The sequence below is a fragment of the Furipterus horrens genome, unplaced genomic scaffold (assembly GCF_987537825.1).
Source record: "Furipterus horrens unplaced genomic scaffold, mFurHor1.1.pri manual_scaffold_12, whole genome shotgun sequence".
Taxonomy (NCBI): Eukaryota; Metazoa; Chordata; class Mammalia; order Chiroptera; family Furipteridae; genus Furipterus; species Furipterus horrens.
This window is the reverse complement of record NW_028327182.1, coordinates 97,113,474-97,137,048: the sequence shown is the minus strand read 5'-3', so window position 1 is coordinate 97,137,048 and position 23,575 is coordinate 97,113,474. Positions and strand designations below refer to the sequence as shown.

At 59.2% G+C, this 23,575-nt stretch overlaps 1 protein-coding gene across 1 annotated transcript in view; it reads left to right on the top strand.

Moving 5' to 3' along the window:
* Window positions 1-23,575, top strand: part of MCPH1 (microcephalin 1) — a 127,454-nt gene that overhangs the window by 9,150 nt on the left and 94,729 nt on the right. The window contains exons 6-13 of the mRNA XM_090258246.1: window positions 425-568; window positions 1,110-1,199; window positions 1,683-2,768; window positions 4,986-5,260; window positions 5,697-5,730; window positions 6,762-6,871; window positions 7,570-7,607; window positions 9,366-9,528. Coding sequence (XP_090114372.1) covers window positions 425-568; window positions 1,110-1,199; window positions 1,683-2,768; window positions 4,986-5,260; window positions 5,697-5,730; window positions 6,762-6,871; window positions 7,570-7,607; window positions 9,366-9,528 — 1,940 coding nt within the window. The remainder of the gene's footprint in view (window positions 1-424; window positions 569-1,109; window positions 1,200-1,682; window positions 2,769-4,985; window positions 5,261-5,696; window positions 5,731-6,761; window positions 6,872-7,569; window positions 7,608-9,365; window positions 9,529-23,575) is intronic.

Below are 23,575 nucleotides of genomic sequence, written 5' to 3'. Positions count from 1 at the left end.
GTTGCCGTCAGCATGGGGCGCAGGTGTCTCCGTGAGGCAGTGTCTTCTTTTTCTTTGGTTGGATGCCCAGACGCGAGTCTGCTGGACCGTAGGGCAGCTCTGCCTTTATCTCTGAGGAACCTCAGCACCATGTCCCGTTTCCCCAGGGGCTGCGCTGGCGTTGGGGTCCCCACCAGCAGGGCACGAGGGCGCCCCTCCTCACACTCCCCAGCACATGGTGCCCCGCGTCCCTTCCATGACAGTCGCTTTAGCAGGTGCGCGGCGCGAGCTCCTCGGGTTTGGACTTGCATTTCCTGGGTGCCGAGTGATGCTGAGCCCCTGCCGACGTACGCGCCGGCCGCAGGGCCGCTCCTTCAGAGGCGTCCTTTGGTTGAAGTCAGAAGGCGCTTTTTGAGCTTAAAATCGCGCCTGTGTTTGCTTCCAGAGAGCGACATCCCCATGCTCCTGTTCGAGTCCAGCGGCTCCCTGGCATACAGCCCCGCCGTCGCGGTGCCCGGGGGCCAGCACAGCGCCATGGAGAGGCGGCTGCAGGCGATGAAGGAGAGGAGGGAGAACCTCTCCCCCACCTGTAAGTGCCCGCGTCGCAGGAAACGGGGGTGGTGCAGACCGGCGCCGCCGTTGCGGAGTGAAGGGTGTCTCCTTTCTGCACCTGTTAGATGCCAGCCACCTGGCTCCCCTCCCCCTTCCCGGCCCGTGGCATTGGGCAGCGGCTGCAGACAGTAGCAGGGGCTGCTGGGAGCCGGCCAGCCAGCGCTGCTGCGGGCAGAGGGGTGGCTGCCGCGGCGACCTCAGGGGGACGGCCTGGCTGTCAGGCAGCGCCTGCCTGTGCTGGGCTTCCACTGGGTCTAGGCAGGCCGACCTTCACGGTCCCCCCGAGCTGGAGTGACCCAGTGACTTAGTCCTTCTTTGTGGTGTGAGTTATGTGGGTGGCTTTCTATGATTCTCACCACGTGCAACGAATCCGAGTGAGTTCCTCGTGCTGGTTTGGGGCACATCGGGACGGGAAGTGCAGGCGGGACTGAGGCTGGGTGTGTGTGGTGGGCATCCTGCTGGCTTTGTCTGAAATAATACCAAAATCACACCTGACGAAGCGTTTTCATTGTTTTCAGCTTCCCAGATGATTGAAAAGTCTCGTGATGGTGCAGTTAATTCTTCCTGCGAAGCGCCTTTGAACATTTCACAGGATCCTTTGTGTTCGGGTAAGTTATTGTCTGTGATGTGTTTAAGGTTTAAGAATATTATTATTTCCTTATTTGGAAGTTCATCTGGTGAGAAGACTACTTAGTTGAAAACTAGAATTCATGAGTTTTATCATGGAATCAGGTATTGTAGTGAAAAACAGGCAATTATAATAAAACTAAGGCATGTGAAACCACATGGTTCCTGTGGTTTTTCTCTGAGGCATGTGCTTTCTTGGCCCAGAATAATTGCTCATTTAAAAATACTTGAATCTCGCGTGACCTAACCTGCTTGCAGCCTAACCGTATGGTACAGGGAACGGCGAGGGGGCTGCAGGGCCGCGGTCCCTGGCCTCGGTCGTGGGTACACGGAGCGTGTCCCTGAGTGGCCGGTGACGTCCTGCACGTTGTCCCAGGCCCCAGGACAGCCAGGACGGCCTCCTCTCAAGGGACCGTGCTTGACTCTGAATTACTTCTCAGCGTTGGTTCTTCGGTGTTTTCCAGACGACTCCTTTGCTGGCGGCCTGCACTTCTCGTGGGATTGTCTTTGTGGGGACCCCGGAGGAAGGAACCAGGAAAGGACGCTGGGGGCACTCGCTGACAGCGTTCGCGCGGATCTGTGTGTTCCCTCACCTGCATCGAAAACAGGCCGCGTGCATTCACCAGCGTCTCCCCGGCGCCTCGGCCAGCCGACACCGGGGAAACCTGCATGTCCCCTTCCAGAGGAAGACCCTATAGGCAACATGGGCACCCCTGACGAGGAGCCGTCGGGGGGCATGTCGAAGGCGCTGGATGAGGAGGGTCGCCCATCCCCTACGTTTCCCGCAACCAAAGGCCACCACTTGGGACAGTCCCGACGCAGGGGTTCCTCAGCCAAGAGGACGAGGACGTCCGGGCGCCGGGACTCGCCTCCCGAGCAGTTGCTGCGGAAGTGCAAGGGCAGCAGGAAAGCCGCCGAGCCGAGAGCGCAGCTGTTCCCGTCAGCAGAGCGCCTGCTGCTCACGCCCAGCCCTGCGGCCCGGGTCCTCGGCCAGGCGGCGTCCTCGTACGATGACTACTTCTCCCCCGAAAACCTTCAGGAGAGGAGCTCGGAGCCTCATCTTCCCGGGCGCGCCTCGCCTTCCAGCCCTGCCGAGCTCCGCGGCGGGGCCGGGCTCTCTAAGAGGCAGAGGACGAGCGTCTTAGAGACGGCTGACCTTTCCTGCCTGGGTAAAAGCCCCACGTCAGGGGGCACGGCCGGCTTACCAGCAAAAGGCAGCTTCGGTCTCCAGAAACCCAGCAGCGCCGAGTCGGGCGGCCCTTCGGGGGGACTGACCCCTAGGACAGCACCTGCTGCTGGGGAAGCGCCGGGCCGGTGCCGGCAGCCTGCCGCTCAGAGGACGGAAGACGCGGTCCCCGGCGGAAGCCCCCGGTCGCACACCGACTGGGCACCCGCGCATCTCGGTGTCCCGAGTCCCACGAGGGGAGGCAGCAAGGGGACGGAAGACCCGGAGGGCCTGAGACGCGGGCGGAGAGGCGGTGCTGCTGCCAGGACGTCGGGGGCCTCTGGAGGCGCGTCTCCCAGCGACTGTAAGCTCGATGCTGCTGGGGACTGAGTGAGGACGCACCTCGGGGGGCCGGGGGACTCCGCGGGGTGCAGGAGAGCCCTGGCTGCCCGGCGTCTGTTATGGGACCAGGCCATGGCTCCATCCTTGACGTTCATCACAGCCTTCTTATAATTAAAAAGGCCTTTCCTTTCTTTTTAATTTAAAAAAGGTATGGGCTCAATATTTCCCAGTAATACATTCTCCAGAGCTGCATGGCTCTGTGCCCTGGGGAGTGTCTCGGTCGGATCTGCTGCTGGGAACACACGTGTGCGGCCCTCTGCTTTCCGCGGGTGAAGAGAAAACTGCGCGCCCCGGATGCAGGGGCCACAGGGCGCACGCAGCCCCTCGTGGTAGCACAGCCTCTCCCGGCGGCGCGACCGTCACGCACGGCTGTCACGCACGGCGGCTGTGCCTAAGGTGGCACTCCTGACAGTGCGGCTGCTCGTCCCCGAAGGGAGACAGGGGCGGGGCAGGTCCCAGCCGCTGCCGCGTGGGTGGGGTGCGTGAGGGCGTGAGCGAGTTCCGTTGTGAAGCAGGGCAGGTGCTGCTGGCCCTAAAGAGGCGTCTACGTCTCCCTTAGGTGAGAGGCGCGTGGCAGCGCCGTGCTTGACCTCTGTTTATTCTGCGTTAAGCGATGTTGCTGAAATAGGGTTATTCAGTCTAATTTAATTGTAACCACATTAATGAACTCTACGTAATTGCAGTGATGGTAGCAAAAGGGGCAAAACTGGTGAACATTTTGCACTTCCCTGACTTTAAGCACAGATGGGTTTCAGCCATCAAAAGACGGGCACCTTGAACTTTAACTGCGTTTACTTCAAGACTGGGCTGATTTTTCACTAAGGCCAAGTTTACTTTTTATCATTTCTGTACCCCTGAAATGGTTTTAGCCTCCCTGTTCAAGATGGAAAAGTTATGGGGGTTCACATAAGCGTAGGTGTATTGCATATGTTTTCCTCGGGTATGAATAAACTCCCCAAAATCACCTCACCAAAGAATTTTGTATGTTTTTAATGTAGTTTTTATATCTTAGTTTCCTGAAAATATAAAGTTTTGATGCCTGGATTTTATATTCCATTAAGCTTAGTACATGTTTTCAAAATATTTTCAGATTGTGTCAACTCAGAGTTAACGTAGCACAAGCCGTGTAGGATAGTTTGGGTGTAAAGGGTGTTCCGTCCTCAGAGCCCACGGGCCCAGCCTCGGCCTGGGCCGCGTGCGTCTGTGAAGCTCTCGGGTGCTCCTGAAGGACGTGCCGACGGAGGAGGAACAAAAGCTGGGTGTAGGCAGCAGCGCGCACCCTGGGAGTCCGTGGCGGGGGGCCGGGGGGCCGTCCTGGAGGCGGGCAGGTGGTATGTCTGGGACCCACCCCAGTGGCAGCAGGGGTCTTCCGGGGACCCGGGCCTCGGCGATGGGGGTGTGCGGTATCACTCAGCGGGGTGCGGGCGGGCCCTGCGGTGACAGACCGTGACTCAGAGCTGGAAGTGTGCGTTCGGGCGTGCCGCAGAATTGTAGTTCATCAGCTTGTATGTGCCACGAGATGACAAAGGTTGAAAGTCGCTGTTCCATATCAACAGAGCAACAAATATACTTTATTTTACTTTTTTAAAGAGAGGGAGAGAAACATGGACGTGTGGTTGCCTCTCGCAGGCCCCAGCTGGGGGCCCGGCCCACAGCCCGGGCCTGTGCCCTGCCTGGGAATCGAACAGGCGACCCTTCGGTCCGCAGGCCGGCGCCCAGTCCACGGAGCCACAGCAGCCAGGGCTGGACTTTATTTTTTAATGGACTCTGTCAGTGGTCAGGCAGTTTTTTGTATTATAAATCAAACGCTTTAGGCGTTGTGGGCCAGGAGGTAAAATGAAGATACGTGAGTATTTTTTCAATGAGAAAAAGATGTTTGCACAACACTCCACATTCAGGGGTCTTTGCTGCCCATCGCAGGAGAAGCATGGACTCGTGCCTCGGGTGTGACCGTTGCCCGAGCCGGGGTCCCCAGGGGACGGCCCCCGCGCGTCGTGAAGGCTGATGTGCTCAGGCTCTGAGTCTCGCCTTGGAAAATGCCTTTCACGCGGGAGGGCGCCGCCAGGGTCAGCTCCGCCCACAAGCAGTGGTTCTCCCGGAGCGGGGTGTGGGCTGCTGGCTTGGGGGCTGCCCTGGTGGACCCCGCCCGCGCGCCACCCTCCCGCGGTTTCGCAACAAGCCCCCCCCCCCCCCCCCCCAGCACCTGCGTCGAGCTCTGAGGACAGTCACCGGGGTCAGGAGCCGCGTCCGCCCCCACTTGGCCTGGGAACAGAGGCCTGGGCTGCCCTGAGCTGCACCGCAGGGGGCTGGGAGTGGGGGCCGCTGCTCTGTGTCACCCCGCCCTGTGGCACTGCTGCCCGCAGCTCTGTCCCCCCCGCCCCGAAGGCGGTCGGGGTGGCCAAGTGCAGGACGCCGCCGGGCCCGACCGGGGAGGCTCCTCGCCCGCCCACCTGGCCGGCCGTGTGCCCTGTGGCGGTGGGGCTGCACAGCTCAGCACACACGGGAGGCTCTGGGTTGTGGGGACCAGTCACGGCGTCGGGTTCTCAGAAAGTGGCTGTTGGATGGGGTGGGGCCAAAGCATCGGGTGGACGGACACACCGACGGTGGGTGCACGGAAGGGCCACGCTGCTTTCGGAACCTGCCCGCATGCGGACTCAGCTGAGCTGGAGCTCAGGACGGACGCCAAGGAAGGCCTCGAGCAGGGCGGGGAGGGCCGGACCGAGGGTCGCGTGGGAAGCTCGCCCGGGACGTAGTGGGGTCAGCGTGGGATCCGGGGTGGCTCCGAGGGGACCCCGTGAGGGTTTGCAGGGGCTCAGGGCCTGACACTCGGGGCCCCACGTTGCGGCAACAGCCAGTGTGAACCCAGGAAGATAGTTGACCATTGTTCTGCTTTCTGTTTGCTCTTCCCTAGGTCCCTGGTTTTGAAGGTGGGGTTAAACTTTCAGGTGAGACTCTCCGGGCTTGATTGTACCCCTTCTTAGAGCGCGTCCTCTCTCATTTGCCACACCTGCAAAGCCGTCCCCAGTGGCTGGTGGCCCTTCAGTTTTTCTTGCCTCGTATCCGTTCCTCGATGTCCACGCCGCCTGTTGGGAGGTGAACCCCCATGCCGGGGCCTCTGCACGTCCTTAGAGCTGCGGGGGTGCCTGGTGGTGAGATGTTGGTGACGAGCGACATTGCAGGCGGGCTGCGGCCAGCTCCCCAGCCCGGGGCCGTGGCTGGGCCGTGTTCTCAAGGCTGCCCTGTGCGTTCCCCCCCCCCCCCAAGCCCAGCTAGGGGGTGACTGGGGCTCTCAGCCGTCTCAGGCAGCGCAGGCCGGCGGGCTCGGGGAGGGGTGGCCCTACGGGGCGTGTAGAGGCAAACACTTCCCACACGATGGCGGGTCCCTCAGGGCTTTTCCACTGGCAGCATCTGCTGAAGCCACGTTTCACGTGACGAGTGTCTTCGTCGTTTGTGTGTCTTGGTGGCGGGATGCTGGCCTGAGGCGGCGGAAGTTGGCGGGGCGTGGAATCGTGTTTCTCCGCCGCAGAGTGAGGGCTGTGTCCTGGGGACATTTCTGAAGCAGCTCCCATGGAGCCCACAGCTAGGACGGCCTGTGCCCTCCGATAGGAACCGCCTTCTCGGTAGAGCTGGGGCTTGGTCATCACGTGGAAATCAAGGAGTTGGCGTTTGCGTCGTGCGTGAGGCACAGGCGTCTGTCCTGTTGTCAGAGGGACAGACGGGAGCTGGGGCAGCACTGTCCCCTGGCAGGCTCGGGGCTTTCTGACCCCTGAGCTGGTGAATCGCGTGGCGCACGGGAGTGGAGCAAACCGGCCGTTCTGAGCAGACTCGGAGAGCAAGGAGCTGCAGGGCTGGTTCCCACGGACGGGGCTCCGTGCAGCCAGCGGGCCTGAGCAGAGGCGAAATCCCAGGTTGCCTGGGTTGCGTTGTAATCACTGCACGGAAAGCGCTGACCCGTCCCCTCTCCCCTTGGCCGTAGGCGTCACTGATGGACCCGCCAGGCGTGACGGCTTGGGAGGCTCGGGGTCTGGCCGTAAAGACCTCATCAGGCCTCACGAGGAACCGAGGAGAAGAGGGAGAGGCCAGAAGGTCAGTTTTGGGGGGGGTGACTTAGGCTCCGGGTGCTGCTGCGCCCCCCGCCCCCACCCCGTCTGACCCCGGGTCCGTCCCACGTGGGCTCAGGCAGGGGGCCTGCGGCTGGGACCGGCTGTCCCGCACTGGCCAGGGGGGTCCCTGCGTGTAATGGTGCCAACGGCTCCAGACACCCGTCATCTGTGCGTGAGTCGGGCTCGACCTCAGGTCCTTGGAGTGACCGGTTTCGTCCCGGCCTGCGCGGTGCAGGGACTGGGGGGTGGAGGGTGTAGACGGGTCCATGCAGCAGGAGCCCGTGTCCGCGTGCACCTCTGTCTGAGACAGGAGGGCGGCCCCCGGGAGCCCCGGAAGCCCTGGGCACGAAGCCCCTCGGCCGCACAGGAGCGCCTCCCCGGAGTCCAGGCAGCGGCGGCCCGTGGGCCGGGCGGGCTCCGAGGGCAGCCTGGTCTCCTCGGCCCCCTCTCGTCCCCGGGTGGCGTGCATTGGTCCTGGGATGGCTTCTCTGTCTCTCTCTCCCGGGCTCTTCGTTCCTAGGAAAATGAAGGGATTTTTTTTTTTTTTTTTTTTTTAATAGCTAAACGCTTAAATGTTTACTTTTAATGATGTAACTTTTCAAAATATTGAAGTTTATTTCCGTGGGAAAAAATATTTTATGTTTTTGACTGTTTTTCTTCCTTCTCTTTTGAAACCTCCAGCCAACGAGGACACTGGTCATGACCAGCATGCCTGCGGAGTAAGTACTCCTCGTTCTGACAACCTCCCGCTCCCAGCCGCGCAGCAGCGTCCCACCCAGCCTGTGCCTCAGGGACGGTGGCGTGTGCCCCTCCGTGGCTTCTCTAGGTCGCTCGCGGGGCAATAGAAGGTTGCTGGGGGGTAGGGGGCAGGTCAAGGGCTGCAAGCGCGCGCGCTGACGCCGGCCGAACCTCTGGGCCAGCGGTCGGGGCTGGGGATCGGGGCTGGGTGTCTCGCCGGCCACCCGCGCCCACTGCCTGCGTGTGCCCGCCTCCTGCCGGCGTGGCTGGCAGATGGGGCGTCGCTCTCCTGCTCGCCGGCTGACGGGTCTCCCCCGAAGCTCTGGGACACACTCTGGGGTGCGTGCGGACGGCCCTCCTCACGTGGCGCAGATGTGTGCGCCTCCCGTCCTCCTTCCTCAGACGGGTCACACGGTGCGGCGCCTTCCTTCTTGGCCCAGAGCCCCGTGCCCCAGACCTGCCTGCGTTCCGTGTCACCTCCCCACCCACACACACGCGGCTCTGAAAGGGCCAGCGCACAGCCCGTCTGCTGCCCTGTTGATGAGCCCTGCTTCGAACACACTAGCTTCCTAGCACAGCCAGCCCGTAGCTGGCAAAGCCAGACGTGGAGCCAGGAACGTCACAGGCGCACCGAAATGGCGCATTCTGGGCGCTGCGGAGATTTCCGCTGCTTTTTGCTCTGCTTTTCTTTGCGGCCCCAGGCCTCCCCTTTTATTTCCCGCAGCCCCGGCCAGTGCAGGCCTCTGGTTGAAGGGGCGGTGGGACCCGCGGCTCAGCCTGCTGGTGTCCACGGGGTCTCTCAGGATTTAACACGGGGCCCAGCTCACCCTGCCCTTCACAGGTGGAGAAACAGGCCTTGGCATTAACACGCGCCATCACGGGAGCCGAAACTGAGCAGGGCTGTCCCGTGGAGCGGGTGGGAACCAGCAGCCTCCTGCCCTCCGCCCTGGGACTTCTGCAGAGGGGAGAACTTACTTCTTAGCTCATGTGTGTGTCCCCGTGGGGCCCGGGAAGCCCGCTGTCACCTTCGTGCCACACTGAGGTTTCCAGACGCGGCAGGAGGGAGAGGGAGACGCAGCATGTCAGTGCGGAAGGCAGAAGACAGGACGAGAGGAGGAACCGAGAGTTGTTAGGGAAGGAAGCTCAACTGGAAGGAAGCATTCTTTTTATAAAAAAGGCACTTAAGACACTGATGTAACAGCAGAGCAGAAGGTAAACATGACGAGCTTTGTGGCAATGAGGAGCCCCGGTCAGATTTGCCCTAAGAGTTGCTGTGGCAGTTGAGTGGCAAGGACCTCTTCCTCACCTCTTAGTAGAAAACCGTGTGCTTGACTCTCAATAAATGTCGTTATTTTCCCAATGAAATACGCAGCTGAGAGCTGGGTCCTGAGCATGCGCAGATTGTCCCAGGGGGTCTGAGAAGGGCGTGGCTGCTGTGGAGTGGGGTGGGGGCAGCACTGGGCTGGGGTCCCATCGCGACGGGACGCGGCGAAGCCGGGGCAGCCTCGGCCGGCCTGCCTTCTCACACGTGAGGACCGACAGTGGGAGTGGCGGTCGGAGGCTCTCGCACGTCCCCGAATCTCAGGCTGTGGATTGTAGAGAAACTGAGACGTGCCCACCGCAGCTGAGCTCTGGAGGACCTCGGCTTTCTCAGGCTCGCGAAACTCCCGTGCACTCACGTTGGCGCTGACAGGCAGGGAGCGCTCGTTTCGCTGATTTCCTTTTTCCCTGTTTGACAGAAACCAGAACATCGTCCTCCGGGTGGTGGCCAAGCTGAGAGGCTTTGCGGTGGCCCGCGAAGTGTGTGACAGCACCACACACGTGCTGGCTGGCCAGGCACTGCGCACCCTCAACGTGCTCCTGGGCATCGCGCGCGGCTGCTGGATCCTGTCCTATGAGTGGGTGAGCCAGGGCGGGGCGGGGCGGCGGGGCGGGCACCGGGGAGGCTGTGGGTGCCAGGCGGGGTGGGTGCAGTGGGGGCCGTGCCCACGGACCCCTCATTGGTGGGCACGCTTCGCTGTGGGCGGTGGGCGTTCTCCTGGCCCAGCACCTGCAGCCACCGCTGACCCCCGGGGGCGGGCACAGCGGGACCTCGGCCCCTGGGAGAAATCAGGTTAGAACAGACTTGGAAGGAGAAGCCCCCCGTGTTCTCACGGCCGCACGCATTTCTTCTGGGCCTGACCCAGAATTACCGTGGCCTGTGTCTGCCATGGTTTACAAAGCCCCAAAAATTCGGCGATTGTTTTTACAGATGGATTCACTTAGGATGAAACATGTACATCTAATCCCATTTGGACATGTTTTCTCTTCTGTATGTCTATCTGTAACAGCGCCTGCCCTCGTTGCTGTGAAGAACGGTCATTTTTCTTTTAAGTCATGGTTTTCATTATGCATAAAAACGGAAGTTGTTTGTTACTGTTCCTATTTTTATTTGCTCCTCCACCCCACCCCCACTCCAGAGGCTGCTGAGGGGGGTCCTTGTTACTCGTGTTACTGTGTTGCTGATTTGCGTCTGCGCGCCCTCTTCCCTCCTGCGGAGAACCTAGCGTATCAGTGCTGCGTGCATTTAAACCAGAGCCGTTACAATGTGCAAACCAGCTACAGGGCGTCCCCGTGTGGGGGTTTAACCCTGCAGCTCTCTGGTCCAAGAAGTGTAAGACGTGAGTGCTTAAAGGGCAGAAGGTAGAAACTGCCCCAGAACGTTCTGTCTGCACTGATGGCAACTGGGGGTCGCCTCCCCCAGTTCTGTGTCAGCGCTGACCCACCCTGGCCGGCCCGGAAGAGCCTCTGTCCGTCCAGCCTCCGTGCGTGAACCCCTGGTTTCTCCCTCTCCAGTTACAATGTGTCTTCCTCGGTCAGCTGTGCCTCCCCCGTCTCCCAGAGGAACAGATGTTCCTTATCCTTCACGTAGACATCCTCTGTCCTTGACTCTGTGCCCACCCTGCTCTCCGGGGTCTGGGGCAGGCTGGAGGGTCAGACGCGAGGACCGGCGTCTGCTCTGCCACGCGGGGCGCCTCTCTGCTCTGCCCAGGGTGCCACCAGGGGCCTCCCTGATTGTAAGTGGCAGCGAGCCAGGGGCCACTTTGGCTTCCGTGTGCGCTTAGCCACGCTCTGGGAACACAGTGGGAAATAAATCAACTTCCGGTGCTCAGATGTGATTCCTGCCCGGAGGGGTCGCTCAGTCACATCAGTGAACGGACGAGGTGTCTGTGCCATAAGGAAAGAAGGGGAGATCAGAGCTATGTTTACAGACAACATGGTTGAGGTCCGTGGGGACCGTTGCAGGAATCTACAAACAAAGCTCTTAGAACTAGTGAGTGAGTTCAGCAAATCGTCAGCCTACACAGTGAGGTCAGCCTAACAGCATGGACAGAGTTTGTGTGCTGAAAATTACAGAACCCTAATTTTAAAACCAAAGGACTAAAGGAGGGACACCCCGTGTTCGTAGGTTAGCAGGCCACATAGTTAGAACGTCCCCCCTCCTCAGAACGATCTGTAGCTTGAACACGCGCCCAATCAAAATCTCAGGAGATGCCTTCGTGGATGCGGACAAGCCGAGGCTGAGATGTACGCACAGAGAAGGGGTAACTGGCGTAGCTGAAGCCGTTTGCGAAGAGAAGGATGAAGCGGGAGGACTGGCACTACGTGAGTTCAGGCACCCTTGATCGAGGCAGGGGGTACGGCCAAGCGCCGACATAACGGACCGGAGCGGAGAGTGCAGGGGGAGACCCGCCCGCACGTGGCTGCTGCTTTTGCCAAGGGTGCCGAGGATTTCAGCCGAGAAAGGACAGTGTGTTCAGTGAGTGGTGCTGGAGCCACATCCGTCCTGGCCTGAAGTATGGAATGAAGACCCCTCAGGAGCCAGCAAGGAGAAGACTCTTCCAGCCCTTGGCTCTGACACGGAGGGCTGGGCTCCGACACCAGCAGCAGGATGTATGGAGAAATGACCCACAGTTTGCCTAAGTGTTCACTCAGCGAGGCGCTGCAGAGACTGGGAGAAGGTGTCTGTAAACCTTGTGGCAGAGGACTGACATCCAGACCGTATGAAGAACTCGCAAGACCCAAAAATGAGAAAACAACCCAAACAAAACCGCACCCCGACTCGTCTTGAGCGCCGAGAGGTACAGGTGGCGAAGAAGCACCTGAGACGGTGCTGTGTCATCAGTCATGAGAGACGCGCAGTGAGGGCCTGCCACGCGCCCAGGAGGCGGTCCTCGCGGAGGGTGCCGGCCCCGGGGTGCCCGCGCCCCGCAGCTGCGCATGGAGAGCGCTGTGGCTGGCGCACAGCAGCTTGGAAGTGGCAGGTGTGGTCAGCGGTGCACCTGCCAGCCGGCCCGGCAGCCCCGCTCCTGGGCGAATTGCCTTCGAGAAGTGACGGCTCATACTCACCCCAGAACCTGTGCATGAACGAGAGCGTTCATAGCGGCTCGGCTCATAATAACCCCCCAAGCCGGGAGGCGGCGCCTGTCCCTCGGCGGGTGACTGGACAGACGAGCTGCCGACCCCACAGCGGGCCGCTGCTCCGTGCGCCCCAGGGTGACGGCTCTTCATCGGGTTCACTTCTGTGAGGATGAGCTCTCCAAGCTCAGAAGGACGCAGCGGGAAGACAGCTCTGGAGGAGACGGGGCGCGCCCAGGGTCTCCCCAGCCTCCGCTGCGGCGGGGGGGCACCGCACTGCTGACGCTGAGTTCGGGTGGCCGGCCTGCAGACCTGGCTGCTGGCTGAGAACAGGAGGAAGGGGCCGAGGAGCAGAGCACACTCAGGGAAACGGCAGAGGAAATGCTTGCAAAGAGCGAAATCGATTACCTTGGGTCCCCAGCTGTCTGAAGCTGCTCGTGCTCCCTCGGGAGGAGAGGTCGCGGGTGATGGCGGGGGCACCCTGTAGGGACCGGCCAGAGGAGCCCCGGCGTCCCCCGCGGTAACACCAGCAGGACGGCGCACCGGGCCTGCGGATCCCGGTTTCTAAGTGACACATTTCACATGTGATGTAGTGACTTTGTCTCATTCATTGTCAAAGGCTCAAGCCCTTCACTGTTTCTTCAGTTACAGGTTCCGTGCAGTATTACTTTGTCAGCCTCAGGTGAACAGCACAGTCTGCAGACAATCATGTGCTTTACCAGGGGTCCCCGGATATTTCCCGGCCCCATCTGGCGCCACACTTAGTGACCACGGTGTTACTGACTGTTTGCTGTGATTCACGTCCTCGTGACCAGTTGGTGTGCGACGCCCAATCTGCACTCGTCAGTCTCTCCCCGCCCCGCCCCTCTGACAGCCCTCAGGCTGCCCTCCGGGTCTGGGTCTGCTCCTGTCCCGTGTGTGTGTGTGTGTTTTGCTCTTTAGAGTCCACATATGAGTGAGATCGTGTGGTCTTTGTCTTTCTCCGACTGATTTCACTCGGCGTAACCCCCCAGAAACCAGTGACTTTAAATCATGGGAGCGCCGTTGCCTCAAAACCTAATGGCGTTCCCCCTTTACTCAGCCCCCGAGTCAGCCAGCCACAGCCTGGCAAGATGCGACTGCTGGCAGGCCTGTGTGTTCTGTCTGCCCCTCGTTTGTTCCCTGCCTCTGCCGGGAAGACGGAGGTCCAGGAGCGTTCAGAGATGAAGAACGGGGTGCAAAGGCAGCTCCTGTTCGCGTGGTTACACTGAAAACACATGCGTGCGCGTGAGAAAATGCACGTGTGTGCGCTCCGCTTAGAGGTCCCACCCGTCTGCGCTGTGTTCTCGGCATCATTTACCACATCCATGTTTGTGCCGCATTGCCATCGGGATCATTCTGCGATAGGAGACCCACAAAACTAACACGAGATCCAGGCCTCCCAAGTTTTAACAGGAGAGAGTACGGAAACAGGAAAATTCAGTGCAGGACGGTCACGGGCAGCGCTCCCTGGCTTTTCCTAGACGGGGGCGGTCTCAGGCTGGGCGTTAACCCCCGTCCCCGCATGCAGCGGGCGCAGACAGCTGGCTGCCCGGGCGCCGGGAGCCTCCTAGCCAGCAGACAAGTCAGGCGCCCCGACTCCCGGCCACCGTCCGTCCCCTCCTCTGTGAATAGTGGTGACCGTCCGTCCCAGGCTTGTGACCGCGGACACTCCCACACGCACAGTCCCAGTGGCTGGGAGAAGTGAGAACTTAAAAATGGCAGCCTCACACCGGGACCTGCACGGGGTCTCCTTCGCCTTCGAGAGCTGGGAGCGTCAGGTGCTGCCCGCTGTCACCCGAGTGTTAGGTACAAAAGGGGTGCGCGGCCCCCAAAGTTGCAGAGGAGAGGTCTGCTTGCCCTAGACCTGCTGGGGCTGCGGCTGCTGGGCCACGTTCTCCCAGGAGGCTGGGACCTGGGGTGTCGGGGTGGGCGCTGCCTGGGAGGGTGCTGCCCGCCGATGGGTCCCGGGGTCCCGGTGTCGTCTGAGACCCTGCTCCGAGGCCACCTTGGCACTGGTCCTCACAGCGCCCCTTCCGCACGTCCCTCAGAGCACGGGGCCTGCAGGTCAGCGCCCCGTCCTGGAGAGGGACGTGGTGGGGTTTGTGTCCCTAAAAGCACAGCCCTGTTGGCCTCCCTGATGGCGCCTCCTCCCGGGAAACGGAAGAGGACGGACACTGGCTTCACAGGGACCTATGACGCTGGGAGAGGCGGTCACGTGCCCGCGCTGGGTTCCCTCAGGGATTGTTGGCTGCCCCCTGCGGGCGGAGAAGTTCAGGAGGGAACCAAGTGTCTGCCCCAGCCTCACGCAGGACAAGGAGGTGCCTTCCTGCGTGGTCTCTAGTTTTCTAAAGGAAGTCAGCCGGGCAAATGTGGCGCGCTCTCCCGAGGCGGAATGGTTGCCCGTCTGCAGCGTGGCGGCTGCGGCTGGGAGCCCCGGAGTCCGCGTTTCCCGCAGGGCAGGGCGGTGCGGCAGCCACCCTGCACACGCGGGCCCCACTGGGCAGGAGGGGGTGGCTCCCTGCGGCCCGCTCCCTTCTCCTTGTCCCCAGGGCAGCGTGGGGATTCTTACAATGTTCTGCTTGGCCGGCAGCAGAACCTGGCCTCCAAGACAAACACGGCCGAGAATGTTTTTATTTCAGGGTTTGTGTGGTGTTCTCTGGAAACTGCTTGTAGAGTTCGAACAGTTCTGGAAACTGGATGGTTGTTCGTGGCCCCCTTAGTCCATCCAAAAAAAGATGATGGTGATTTTGTAACAATTGGGAGCAGCATGTGGGCAGCCCCAACTCCATCGTGAGCGCTGCCGTTCTCAGCAACGGGGGCAGCTGGTGTCTCTCCTGCTGCGTGGCAAACGCTCCGGCAGGTGCAGGGAAACCTGCGTGCGGAGCCGCTCTTCCCTGTGGACGGGCGCCGGGCGGGCGAGGGAGAAGCTGAGCTGAGCTCCGGGGCTCCGTTGCACTCAGCTCCTGGAGCACGGTGTGCCGTCCTCGGCTCCTGCCCGTCTTGTCCTTACTGGGGTCTCCCTGCCCTCTCTGGCTTCCCTGCGCTTCTGCTGTGGCTCTGGGGCATGAGGGACCCCCTCCTCCCTCCTGTCCCCATTAGAACGGGGGGCACAGAGAGGGGTGGGCGCAGCCTGTATGCAGGGCAGAGGCGGTTCTGAACAGCTTGTGTGTGAGGCTCAGAGCGGGACGTGAACTAAACCCATTTTAGGGGCAGATCAAGAGTGTAGAATCCAAGTCCATCCTCCCGTCAAACCTCAGAACAGTTATTAACGAAAAAGCAAAAACAGAGAAACCCTTTGTGACCAGGTGTCTGATAAAGCAAACTGGCTTCCCGGTGGGGGCGCTGCCCTGAGCTCACGACGTGACTGATCCGCGAGGCTCTGTCTCCGGGACCTGGCGCTGTTGTCCCGATCGTCATGCGTAGCTAACGGCGCCTGTGTGCGGCCGACAGCCTGTGGGCACCGCCGCTGCCCTCGGAGGGGCTGCCCTGAAAGCCCCTGGCTCCCCCCAGGAGCGCCGGGCCTCCCTGCCGCGGGGAGCAGGCGTCCTGGCCTCACCTGCCAGGCCCAGGGCGCTTTTCTGCAGGGGCGGCCCTGCCTCCCCGGGTGTGAAGCCGGGGTTCCCCGCGGCGCCGCCCTCCTGGGGACGCGAGGAGGCGTCAGCAGGGCTGGCACTGTCCTTAGGCTGACTCGCGGGAGCCAGAGGCAGGACGGCGTTTCCTAGACGGCAGGCTGCCCTCGCCCTGGGGTGCGGCTCCGTCACCACATCGGGGACTCACGTCTCCCTGTTGGCAGTTTGGTGACAGCGCCGGCTGCATCTGCTTGGTGCCCCTGGCCCAGCCCCGTGCGCACAGATCCCGAGGCCGTGACCTGGCCTGGGAGAGAAGGCCCGGAAGCCCCTACCTGCTTTCACTTGGGCCGCCGCGGGGAGGGGGAGTGCCATGCAGCGAGGCGGGGAATACTGGGGGGCAGTGGTGTCTTCAGGTGTGGGGTTCAGTACAAACTCCGCTCTACATGTGCTGCGTGTGAAGTTCCTGGTAGACATCCGCGTGGCGCCGCCACGTGTCACCGGAAGTGCGTGCGTGCGTGTGCATGTTTCCGTGGGAGGTCAGGGCTGGGAACGCTGCCTCGGGCACAGAGCACACAGGAGGTGCATTTCCAGCGCTCGGGAGTAAACGCACAGGGAGCAGAGGTGAGCGGAGGGCGAGGCCTGGGAAGGAGGGGGCCACGCAGGGAAACCAAGGGGGGTCGGCTGGTGGCCGGCGAGCATCAGGAGAGCGTGACGCTCCGTCGCAGGGCCCTGTCGCGGAGGAGAGCGTGCGGGCTCTGTCGGAGGCTGCTGACGGGTGGACGGGGAGGAGATGGGGTGGGTGTCCCCCAGGCCTGGGGAGCAGCCCCCGGAAGGCTGAAAAGGGCTGAAAGTGGGGAGTCACAGAGCGGCAGGCACGCGCGAGTGCAGCGCTGTTTCTAGGCCTCGGGCCGGGCCGGGCCGGGCTTGGGGGGCTGGTCTGGGAGCTGGGTGGGCGCCACGAGGTGGGAGCCAGGCCCTGCGGCAGGGCCCGTGCGGAGAGGCACTTCCTTGCGGCGCGCTCGGGGGCAGCCTGGGGAAGCGCCGGGTTTGTCGGTCTCCCAGGAGAAGAGCAACACTGGGTTAGGGTTCTGTGCGTTAGAAGTGCTACGGTTGGCACACAGTCCGGGTGCATAAGGCTGAAAATCAGCACATGAAGCCGTTGGCCTCCGTTTGGGACTGGTCGCTGCCTGTTCTCTTCAGAATTACAGCCTTCGGGGGCGGCACTGTTTCCCCGCCTGGTTTTGTTTAACCTGGGGCAGCCTCAGCTGATTGGCTCCTCGCCTGTGGCTGAGAACCCTGGGACCTCCTCGTGGGCCGTGAGGATCCCGTCTCACCTCCGAGGCCGGTGGTCAGCGAACAGTGTGAGCTTGGCCCAAAGTTCAGTCTTCATTGTCTTTTCCCCGCCGCCTTCTGTGGCCTTCAGGACGCCTCACGTCTGTTTCCGGCGTCTCGGCGAGGCAGCCCTTATTGTGAGCAATCGATAGCACAGACGTCTCATTGGGAGCTGCAGCCGTGATGGGCTGCTCCGGGGCTTTTTGGAGACGGTCTTCAGCTGCCCATTTCATTAGCTGGCTCTCAAGGACAGCGTGACCTCCCCTTGCTTTTAGGTCTCTGAGCTCTGTTTGGAGTTAAAATAGATTGATGAGGAACCGCTCCCCCAAGCTCTGCTAGTGTGGGTGCCTCTGTCAGTGAGGCTTTCGTGATGAGACCTGTTTATTTTTATTTTATCTTTTTTTAAGTTTTATCTAAATTCCATTTATTTATTTTTAGAGAGTTGGGAAGGGAGGGAGAGAGGGAAGGAAGCATCCATGTGTGGCTGCCTATCACACGCTTCCAGCTGGGAACGTGGCCCGCAACCCAGGCCTGTGCCCTGACCGGGAGTCGAACCGGCAACACTTGGGTTCGCAGGCCGGCGCGCAGTCCACTGAGCCACAGCAGCCAGGGCTTTTATCAGTTTTTGAAGAGAGCTGATGTGAGAAACACTGGGTTTTAGGGAACTGCTGCACGTTTTTCGGAAGTATAATTGACAAGATTGTACGTTTTGCTGCCTGATTCTTTTTCCACGTGAACCCACATCGTGCGTGTCTCAGAAAGTGCGTTGCCCTGGAACGTTCTCGTGGGGAAACTTTAGGCTTTTTTTTAAGCAGAGAGTGAGGAGTCAGGTAACTAGAAGTGACTTTATCAGCCGAACTGCCCGCTCGCCTTGCAGGCGTGGTAACATATCTGTTTCTTGCTTCTTCTGAATTGGCTCTTGTTCTGTGGCGAGTTCGTTCCTTTGCCTGAATGCTAATTGGTCCTGCGCAGCCGGGCACGGCCCCAGCACCAGTGCGCCCCGGGGCCCCCGCGCCGGCTCTCCTGCCACCGGGCAGAGCGGGCACCTTTGCCCTTCACGCAGCCCTTCCGCCCACCCTTGGCTGCATTGTTGCCACGGGGCGGCCTGCGCTGAGGACAGAGGTGCCCCGTCACCGGACGTCATTTATGTGCGTCCTCCTGCCTGGGGGTGTGTGAGACCAGACATCAAGGGAGCGCAGCACACAGACACCTGATGCTACAGACGGGGTTTTCTTCTCGGTCCCCATTCCTAACGTCGCGTGTGCTGCCCTTCACTGACCCAGAACATCCGTTTCGGTCGTTACATGGTAAACGGTGTTTCTGGTCATAAACCTCGGGAGACAGCAGCCACAACCCTCCTTGGCTCACGGACGCGCACGGAGCACAGGCTGAGGACCCTTCCGGCGGCACGGGCTCTACAGTGGGCGGGCTCGCTGAGGGCACAGGCTGGGCCCCCTCGGCCCGCACGGCCCGGCGCCGGGCGGACTGGGACTCAGCGCTGGCTGGATGAGTGAACGAGATGGGTAGCTCAACGCACTCATTTAGTTTTCAAAAATCTCAGCATTTCCCCTTGCCTCTGATGAGCTAAAAATGTCACGTACGAACATCGTATATCACTATAAATGACAAAAGTATCCGTGTATTTGTGCATTCCTTGTTAAAATTCATGGAAGTCAGGTTGCCTGATGCTCACGAAAGGAAAAAGAAATCTTTGTAACTCAGGTTCACGGAAAGAAGAAGAACCATAAAACAATAATTGCTCTTAGGAGCCATAATATTTGGATTATTGTCTATGATGTTAATTATAATTCCTACTTTGTTTTCATAAAGTAAAGTGATGTTTCTGCTATTTATTTTAGTTACATTGGAATGTGTTATATTTATTCCTTTGTTTTCATTGTGATAAGAAAAACACGAGCCCGTGTTATTTATAAAGATGTTTGGGCCGCACATGCGAGTGCCCGTGGTGAGAGGACGCGCCCCCCGGTGTTTGCTCAGCAGTAAGTAAAAAGTGGCGCGGAGCGAGCCCTGAAGCTCTGAAATCCAAGACTGATCCGAAGACGGGGTGAGCCCGGGCCGCCGCGGGAGTGGACGGGAACGCCTGTGCACGGCGCTGCCCACAGGCGGCTTCTCCGTCCTCGTGCTGCTCGGACGTTCCGCCTCTCGGCGCCTGTCTCTAAACGGGGAGAAGAGGTCCTAACGCCGTGTTCCTGGGACGTGATGGCTCACCTCCTCTGTCTTGGTTAACTAGGTCACGCTGAGGTTTTGGTTTCGTGCCACTTTTTTCAGGACAGCGCAGCGCTAAGCCTTAAAAACAGGTGCATCCCTGGGCTCCTTACTAAACGCGGGTCCTGAGTCCATGCGTCTGGGTCCCCTTCTTTCTTTGCCACCAGCTCCCCGGGGATGGGCAGCTGCTGGTCTGGGACCCTGAGGTGCCCGGGAAGGTGTGTGAGCGGGTTGCAGGGAGGGAGGGGCTGCCTCGGGCCGCGCTCCCGGTGGTCTCAGGGAACGCCTAGACGTGGGGCTCCCGGTCGGGAGATGCACACACGCCCTCTCAGCGCGTCCGGACGGTCCTCCGGGGGGAGACGGAGACTTGAATCTGTTCAAGTCCAGAACGTGAGTGTCAGTAATTGCTCCCCATCGCAGTACCTGAAAACGGGGAGCTTTGTGTTGGAGTTCTGCGTATCACCCGCTCCTCGCCCAGGCCCTTCCTCGCCCCTCCTTCCAGAGACGGCCTGGAGCACGGCCGTGCCCCCCGCTGCCGTAAACATGACAGGGCCGTTCCGTGCGCACCTCACGGGCGTCTGAGGGACAAGGGGACGAGAGTGGCCTGCAGGGCTCGCCTTGCCCGACCAACTGTGTGTGACCCGCCCGGCGCCCGCCCCTCTGACCCCGTTTCTGTCTCCAGATACGCCATCAGGGGGCACTCGGTGACTGTCAGTGACTGTTGTCACTAAACAAGCAGGTGGACACCTGCCACTCACCTCCGCTCGGCCCTGACTTGAATGAGCCGCAGGAACACTGTGCTCAGTGAGGGGACACAGACCGCGCACCTGCGACCCTTCCCCGTGACGTATCTGTGGCGGGCGAGTCCACGGAGACAGGGGCCGACACGTGGCCGCCAGGGCTGGCGGGAAGGGGCGGCGGGGCCGTGACGCCGTGTGGGTGCAGGGGGTGCGTTCCTGGGGTGATTACAACGTCCTGGGGCGAGAAAGGCGGCCGCTGCCCCGCACCGAGCGTGCTGGACGCCGCTCAGCTGTGCCCTCGACGCGGGGAGTTGTAGATCGGGGGCATTTCGCCTCAATTTAACACGTGACGTCTGCTGTATAGGTTTGTGTTTTTAAAATAACTTGATGGAATTACAGAAAGTCTTTATTGGTTTTCTGCGATGTGTTGGAAATAGAGAGGAATGGCTTATTTTGGAACAAAGCTTATTGCCTTGAAGCCTCGCCAGTTCGAGTTGGTCTTTTCTAAAGACTAGACCTCCTCGGATTTCTGGCTCCAAAGTGTTCGGGACATAAGCACCCTACTATTTGTTATAAAAATCGTGCTATAGATAGCCCCAATTATTTCTCCCCAACTTTAACGTAGATAGAACTTCATCGCCACAACTATTTTGTGACCCGCGCGGATGCTTGGTAATCTGTAACAACGTATCACGTTTTCCTCCGACAGAAAAGACTAACCAACTGCCCCGTGTCGCAAAGCCGCGAAGAGGCAGAGCCCGGTTAACCCAGGTGCCTGGGGTCTGGGCTCTTAATGCACTAACTACACTGTCCCGTCGTGAGAGAAGCTGATGTTGTCCCTCTCGAAAAAAATCCAAACGACGCCCGCAGGACCAGGTTCTCTGCAGGTTTTCTTGTTTGAGGCCTTCAGTTTCCTTCGTCACAAAGAATCCATAAAATCTGATGAGAAAATGTGTGTAATACGATCTGTACCATTTTGTTAGCTCAGCATAGCAAATGCTGAGCCTGTGTTTCTCTCCCGGCTAGTGGAGTGCGGAGAAGGTGGGCGGGGCTGGGGGGCGCCGCCCGGTCACCTGCTGGGGATGACAGCCGACTCCTTAGCTTCAAAATCAGCTCACTCCTGGGGGTCAGCCCTGGGGCTGGCCCACCGTTCTGTCCGATTTGATTTTGATTGAAGAATGAGTGTTTTGTACGATATAAATTATTTTGTATGCAAAGAGTATTGTTGGCATTTGTCCCCGAAAGCCCCCCACCTATTGTTCCTTTTTTTTTTTTACCTGCTGTGTTCTCACGGGCGTTTCTAGTGCTGTGGCTGCCCCGCACGTGCACCAGCTACGTGTGGCAGGTGCCGTGCTCTGCAGACAGGTCCGCCAGTGACTGACCTGCCCGACGCTTTAGACACTTGGGATAAACTCAGCGTTACAACTGTATTAAGAAACTGTGAATACTAATAAATGTTTTCAGCATGATCAGAAAGGCTCTCAAGTGAGTTAAATCAGCTTCACATTGCAATGGCAATTTCCATACCAGGCGTGAATCATATAATAATAACTCCATATAATATGGAATTATTAATTTTTTCAAGTGCAACCTAAAATCACTCTTCTAGGTCCCTTTTTCTTTAATCCCAACTTCCCTTCATCACTCATATATTTAAATAATTCTGTGTTTTTTCTCACTTAACTTTTTTTGAGAAGTCAGAAATTAAGGGTACCTTGTTTAGAGTGTTCACTTATTTGTGAATCAATTTTTTTTTAACAGCTGAAGAACATTTTGAGGGAAATTAAGAAAACTTAAGAAATTAGGATGCCCGTTAGGGAAAAATAATTCGATTGTTTTTGTTTTGGAAAGTGACATTGACTGATGTGGAGCTAGAGGCCTCTGGATCACTCCGCGTTTTCTGAGTCTTCAGGGACAGGGATTTGAGGCAGCCCCTGAAGGCACCGTGACCGCCAGCGCTAGATGACAGCCTGTGCTTTTTACTTAAAAACAAAACAAAACTAAGCAGAAAAAAACTGTGTGCTTTCCATAGAAACGTTGCTTTGCATCCAGAAACACTGTGGGTTCAGGCTCTTCCGTTGCCCTGAACAACCCAGCTCCCTCCTGCCCGGGGCGGTTCCGCGGCTTCGATGCCCTTGCTGGTCCCCGTCTGCGTGGGACTGCGAGCCCTTAGCCGGTGCCGCCACGGGAGGGACGCTGCCTGCACCTGCAGACGCAGGAAGAGACAAAGCTGTCCGTGCGCAGGAAGCGTGACTGTCCACGCGGAGGGCCCCACGGAGCCACAGAGAAGCTCAGCAATGTTGCAGGACACGAGGTCGATATACAAGATGCAGTTGTATTTCTGTGTCCTAGCAAAGGGGAACTGGAACTCTGATTTCTTAAAAATCCCATCTATGTTACTCCCGCAGAAACGGAAACATTTAAGTTGAACTAGGACAAACTGTTGGCAGGGTTTGTTGGCCGAAAACTACCAAAGTCCTAGGAAAGGACCCAAGGCCCAGGTCAGAGGAGAGAGGCACCGCGTTGCTGAGCTGGGAACCGAGATATTTATGATGCTGTCCGCTCTTCCCACTTCGAGCTGCAGCTCGGCTCCAGGGACAAGCCCCGCTCGATGTCTCTGTGGGTCTGGACACGCGGTCCCCGTGGGCGCAGCGCTTGTGACAGACCCAGAGCAGCGCTGGAGACGCACAAGTGCGGGAGCTGAGGGGACGGGCACAGAGAACACGCTGTGCCTCCTGAGCAGCCTTTTTGTAAGTCTGAAGTTTTCCAAAAGGGAATGTTTAAAAGAACCAAGTAAAGTTTACGAGGCTTATAATGAACAACGCCCTGTTGTTTCTCAACCCAGTTCCCGCTCCTAAAATAGCCGGCTGATATTTCACCTACGTATTTCCCAATAGAACGCTCCTGCCGTTTTCTGGTTTTTCACTTTTGGACGTTACATAGACCTCCACGGAACGTTAAACTGGCTGTACGGCTTTCACTGGGACCGGACCTCCCCTTCCGGATCTTCCCAGTGTGGCTGTGGTTTTTGTTGAAACTTCTGCGTACGGACAGGCACCTACACACACGCATGTGGATGATTATGTGAGATCTGTTTCAGCCGCGCCGTATAACGGACTACAGTTCTAGTTCCTTTCTGGTCATTTTTGTTTGTTTTCCACAATTATTCTGCTTGCTTAGGTTTCTATGTACTTATCATGAATTCACTGCAAAAAAAATTTTTAAGCGTTAGTTATAATTCTCTCAAATCTTTTTACATGTCAAGTAATCTTCCCATCCCATTCGTTTTTCTTGGGGACACCCCCCCGTGAGCCCCAGAGACGAGTTCTCTCCAGGTCTACGGAGCCGCTGTCGTCCTGAGACTCGTCACCAGTGTGATCCCAGGAATCCCTTAGGTGTGGTTTGGCCTCTGTCTTCTGTCTAGAGATGTGTCCAAGGGCATACGATCACGTGACAGGAGACCCTGGAAAGCTGGTTTTGCCGCTTGCCGGAGTGGCGTGCAGATAGCATGGAGTGTCTGCGGGTGTTTGATGGGGGGAGGGTCGTGTGTTAGGATTTCTGTGTCTCTCTCTCCCGGGCTGGTCTCTGTCCCCAGAGCAGAAGGCCCGTGTCGTGCTGCAGGGCCTTGCTGGTGTGCAGGGCCAGCTGTCCCGGAGGTCTGTC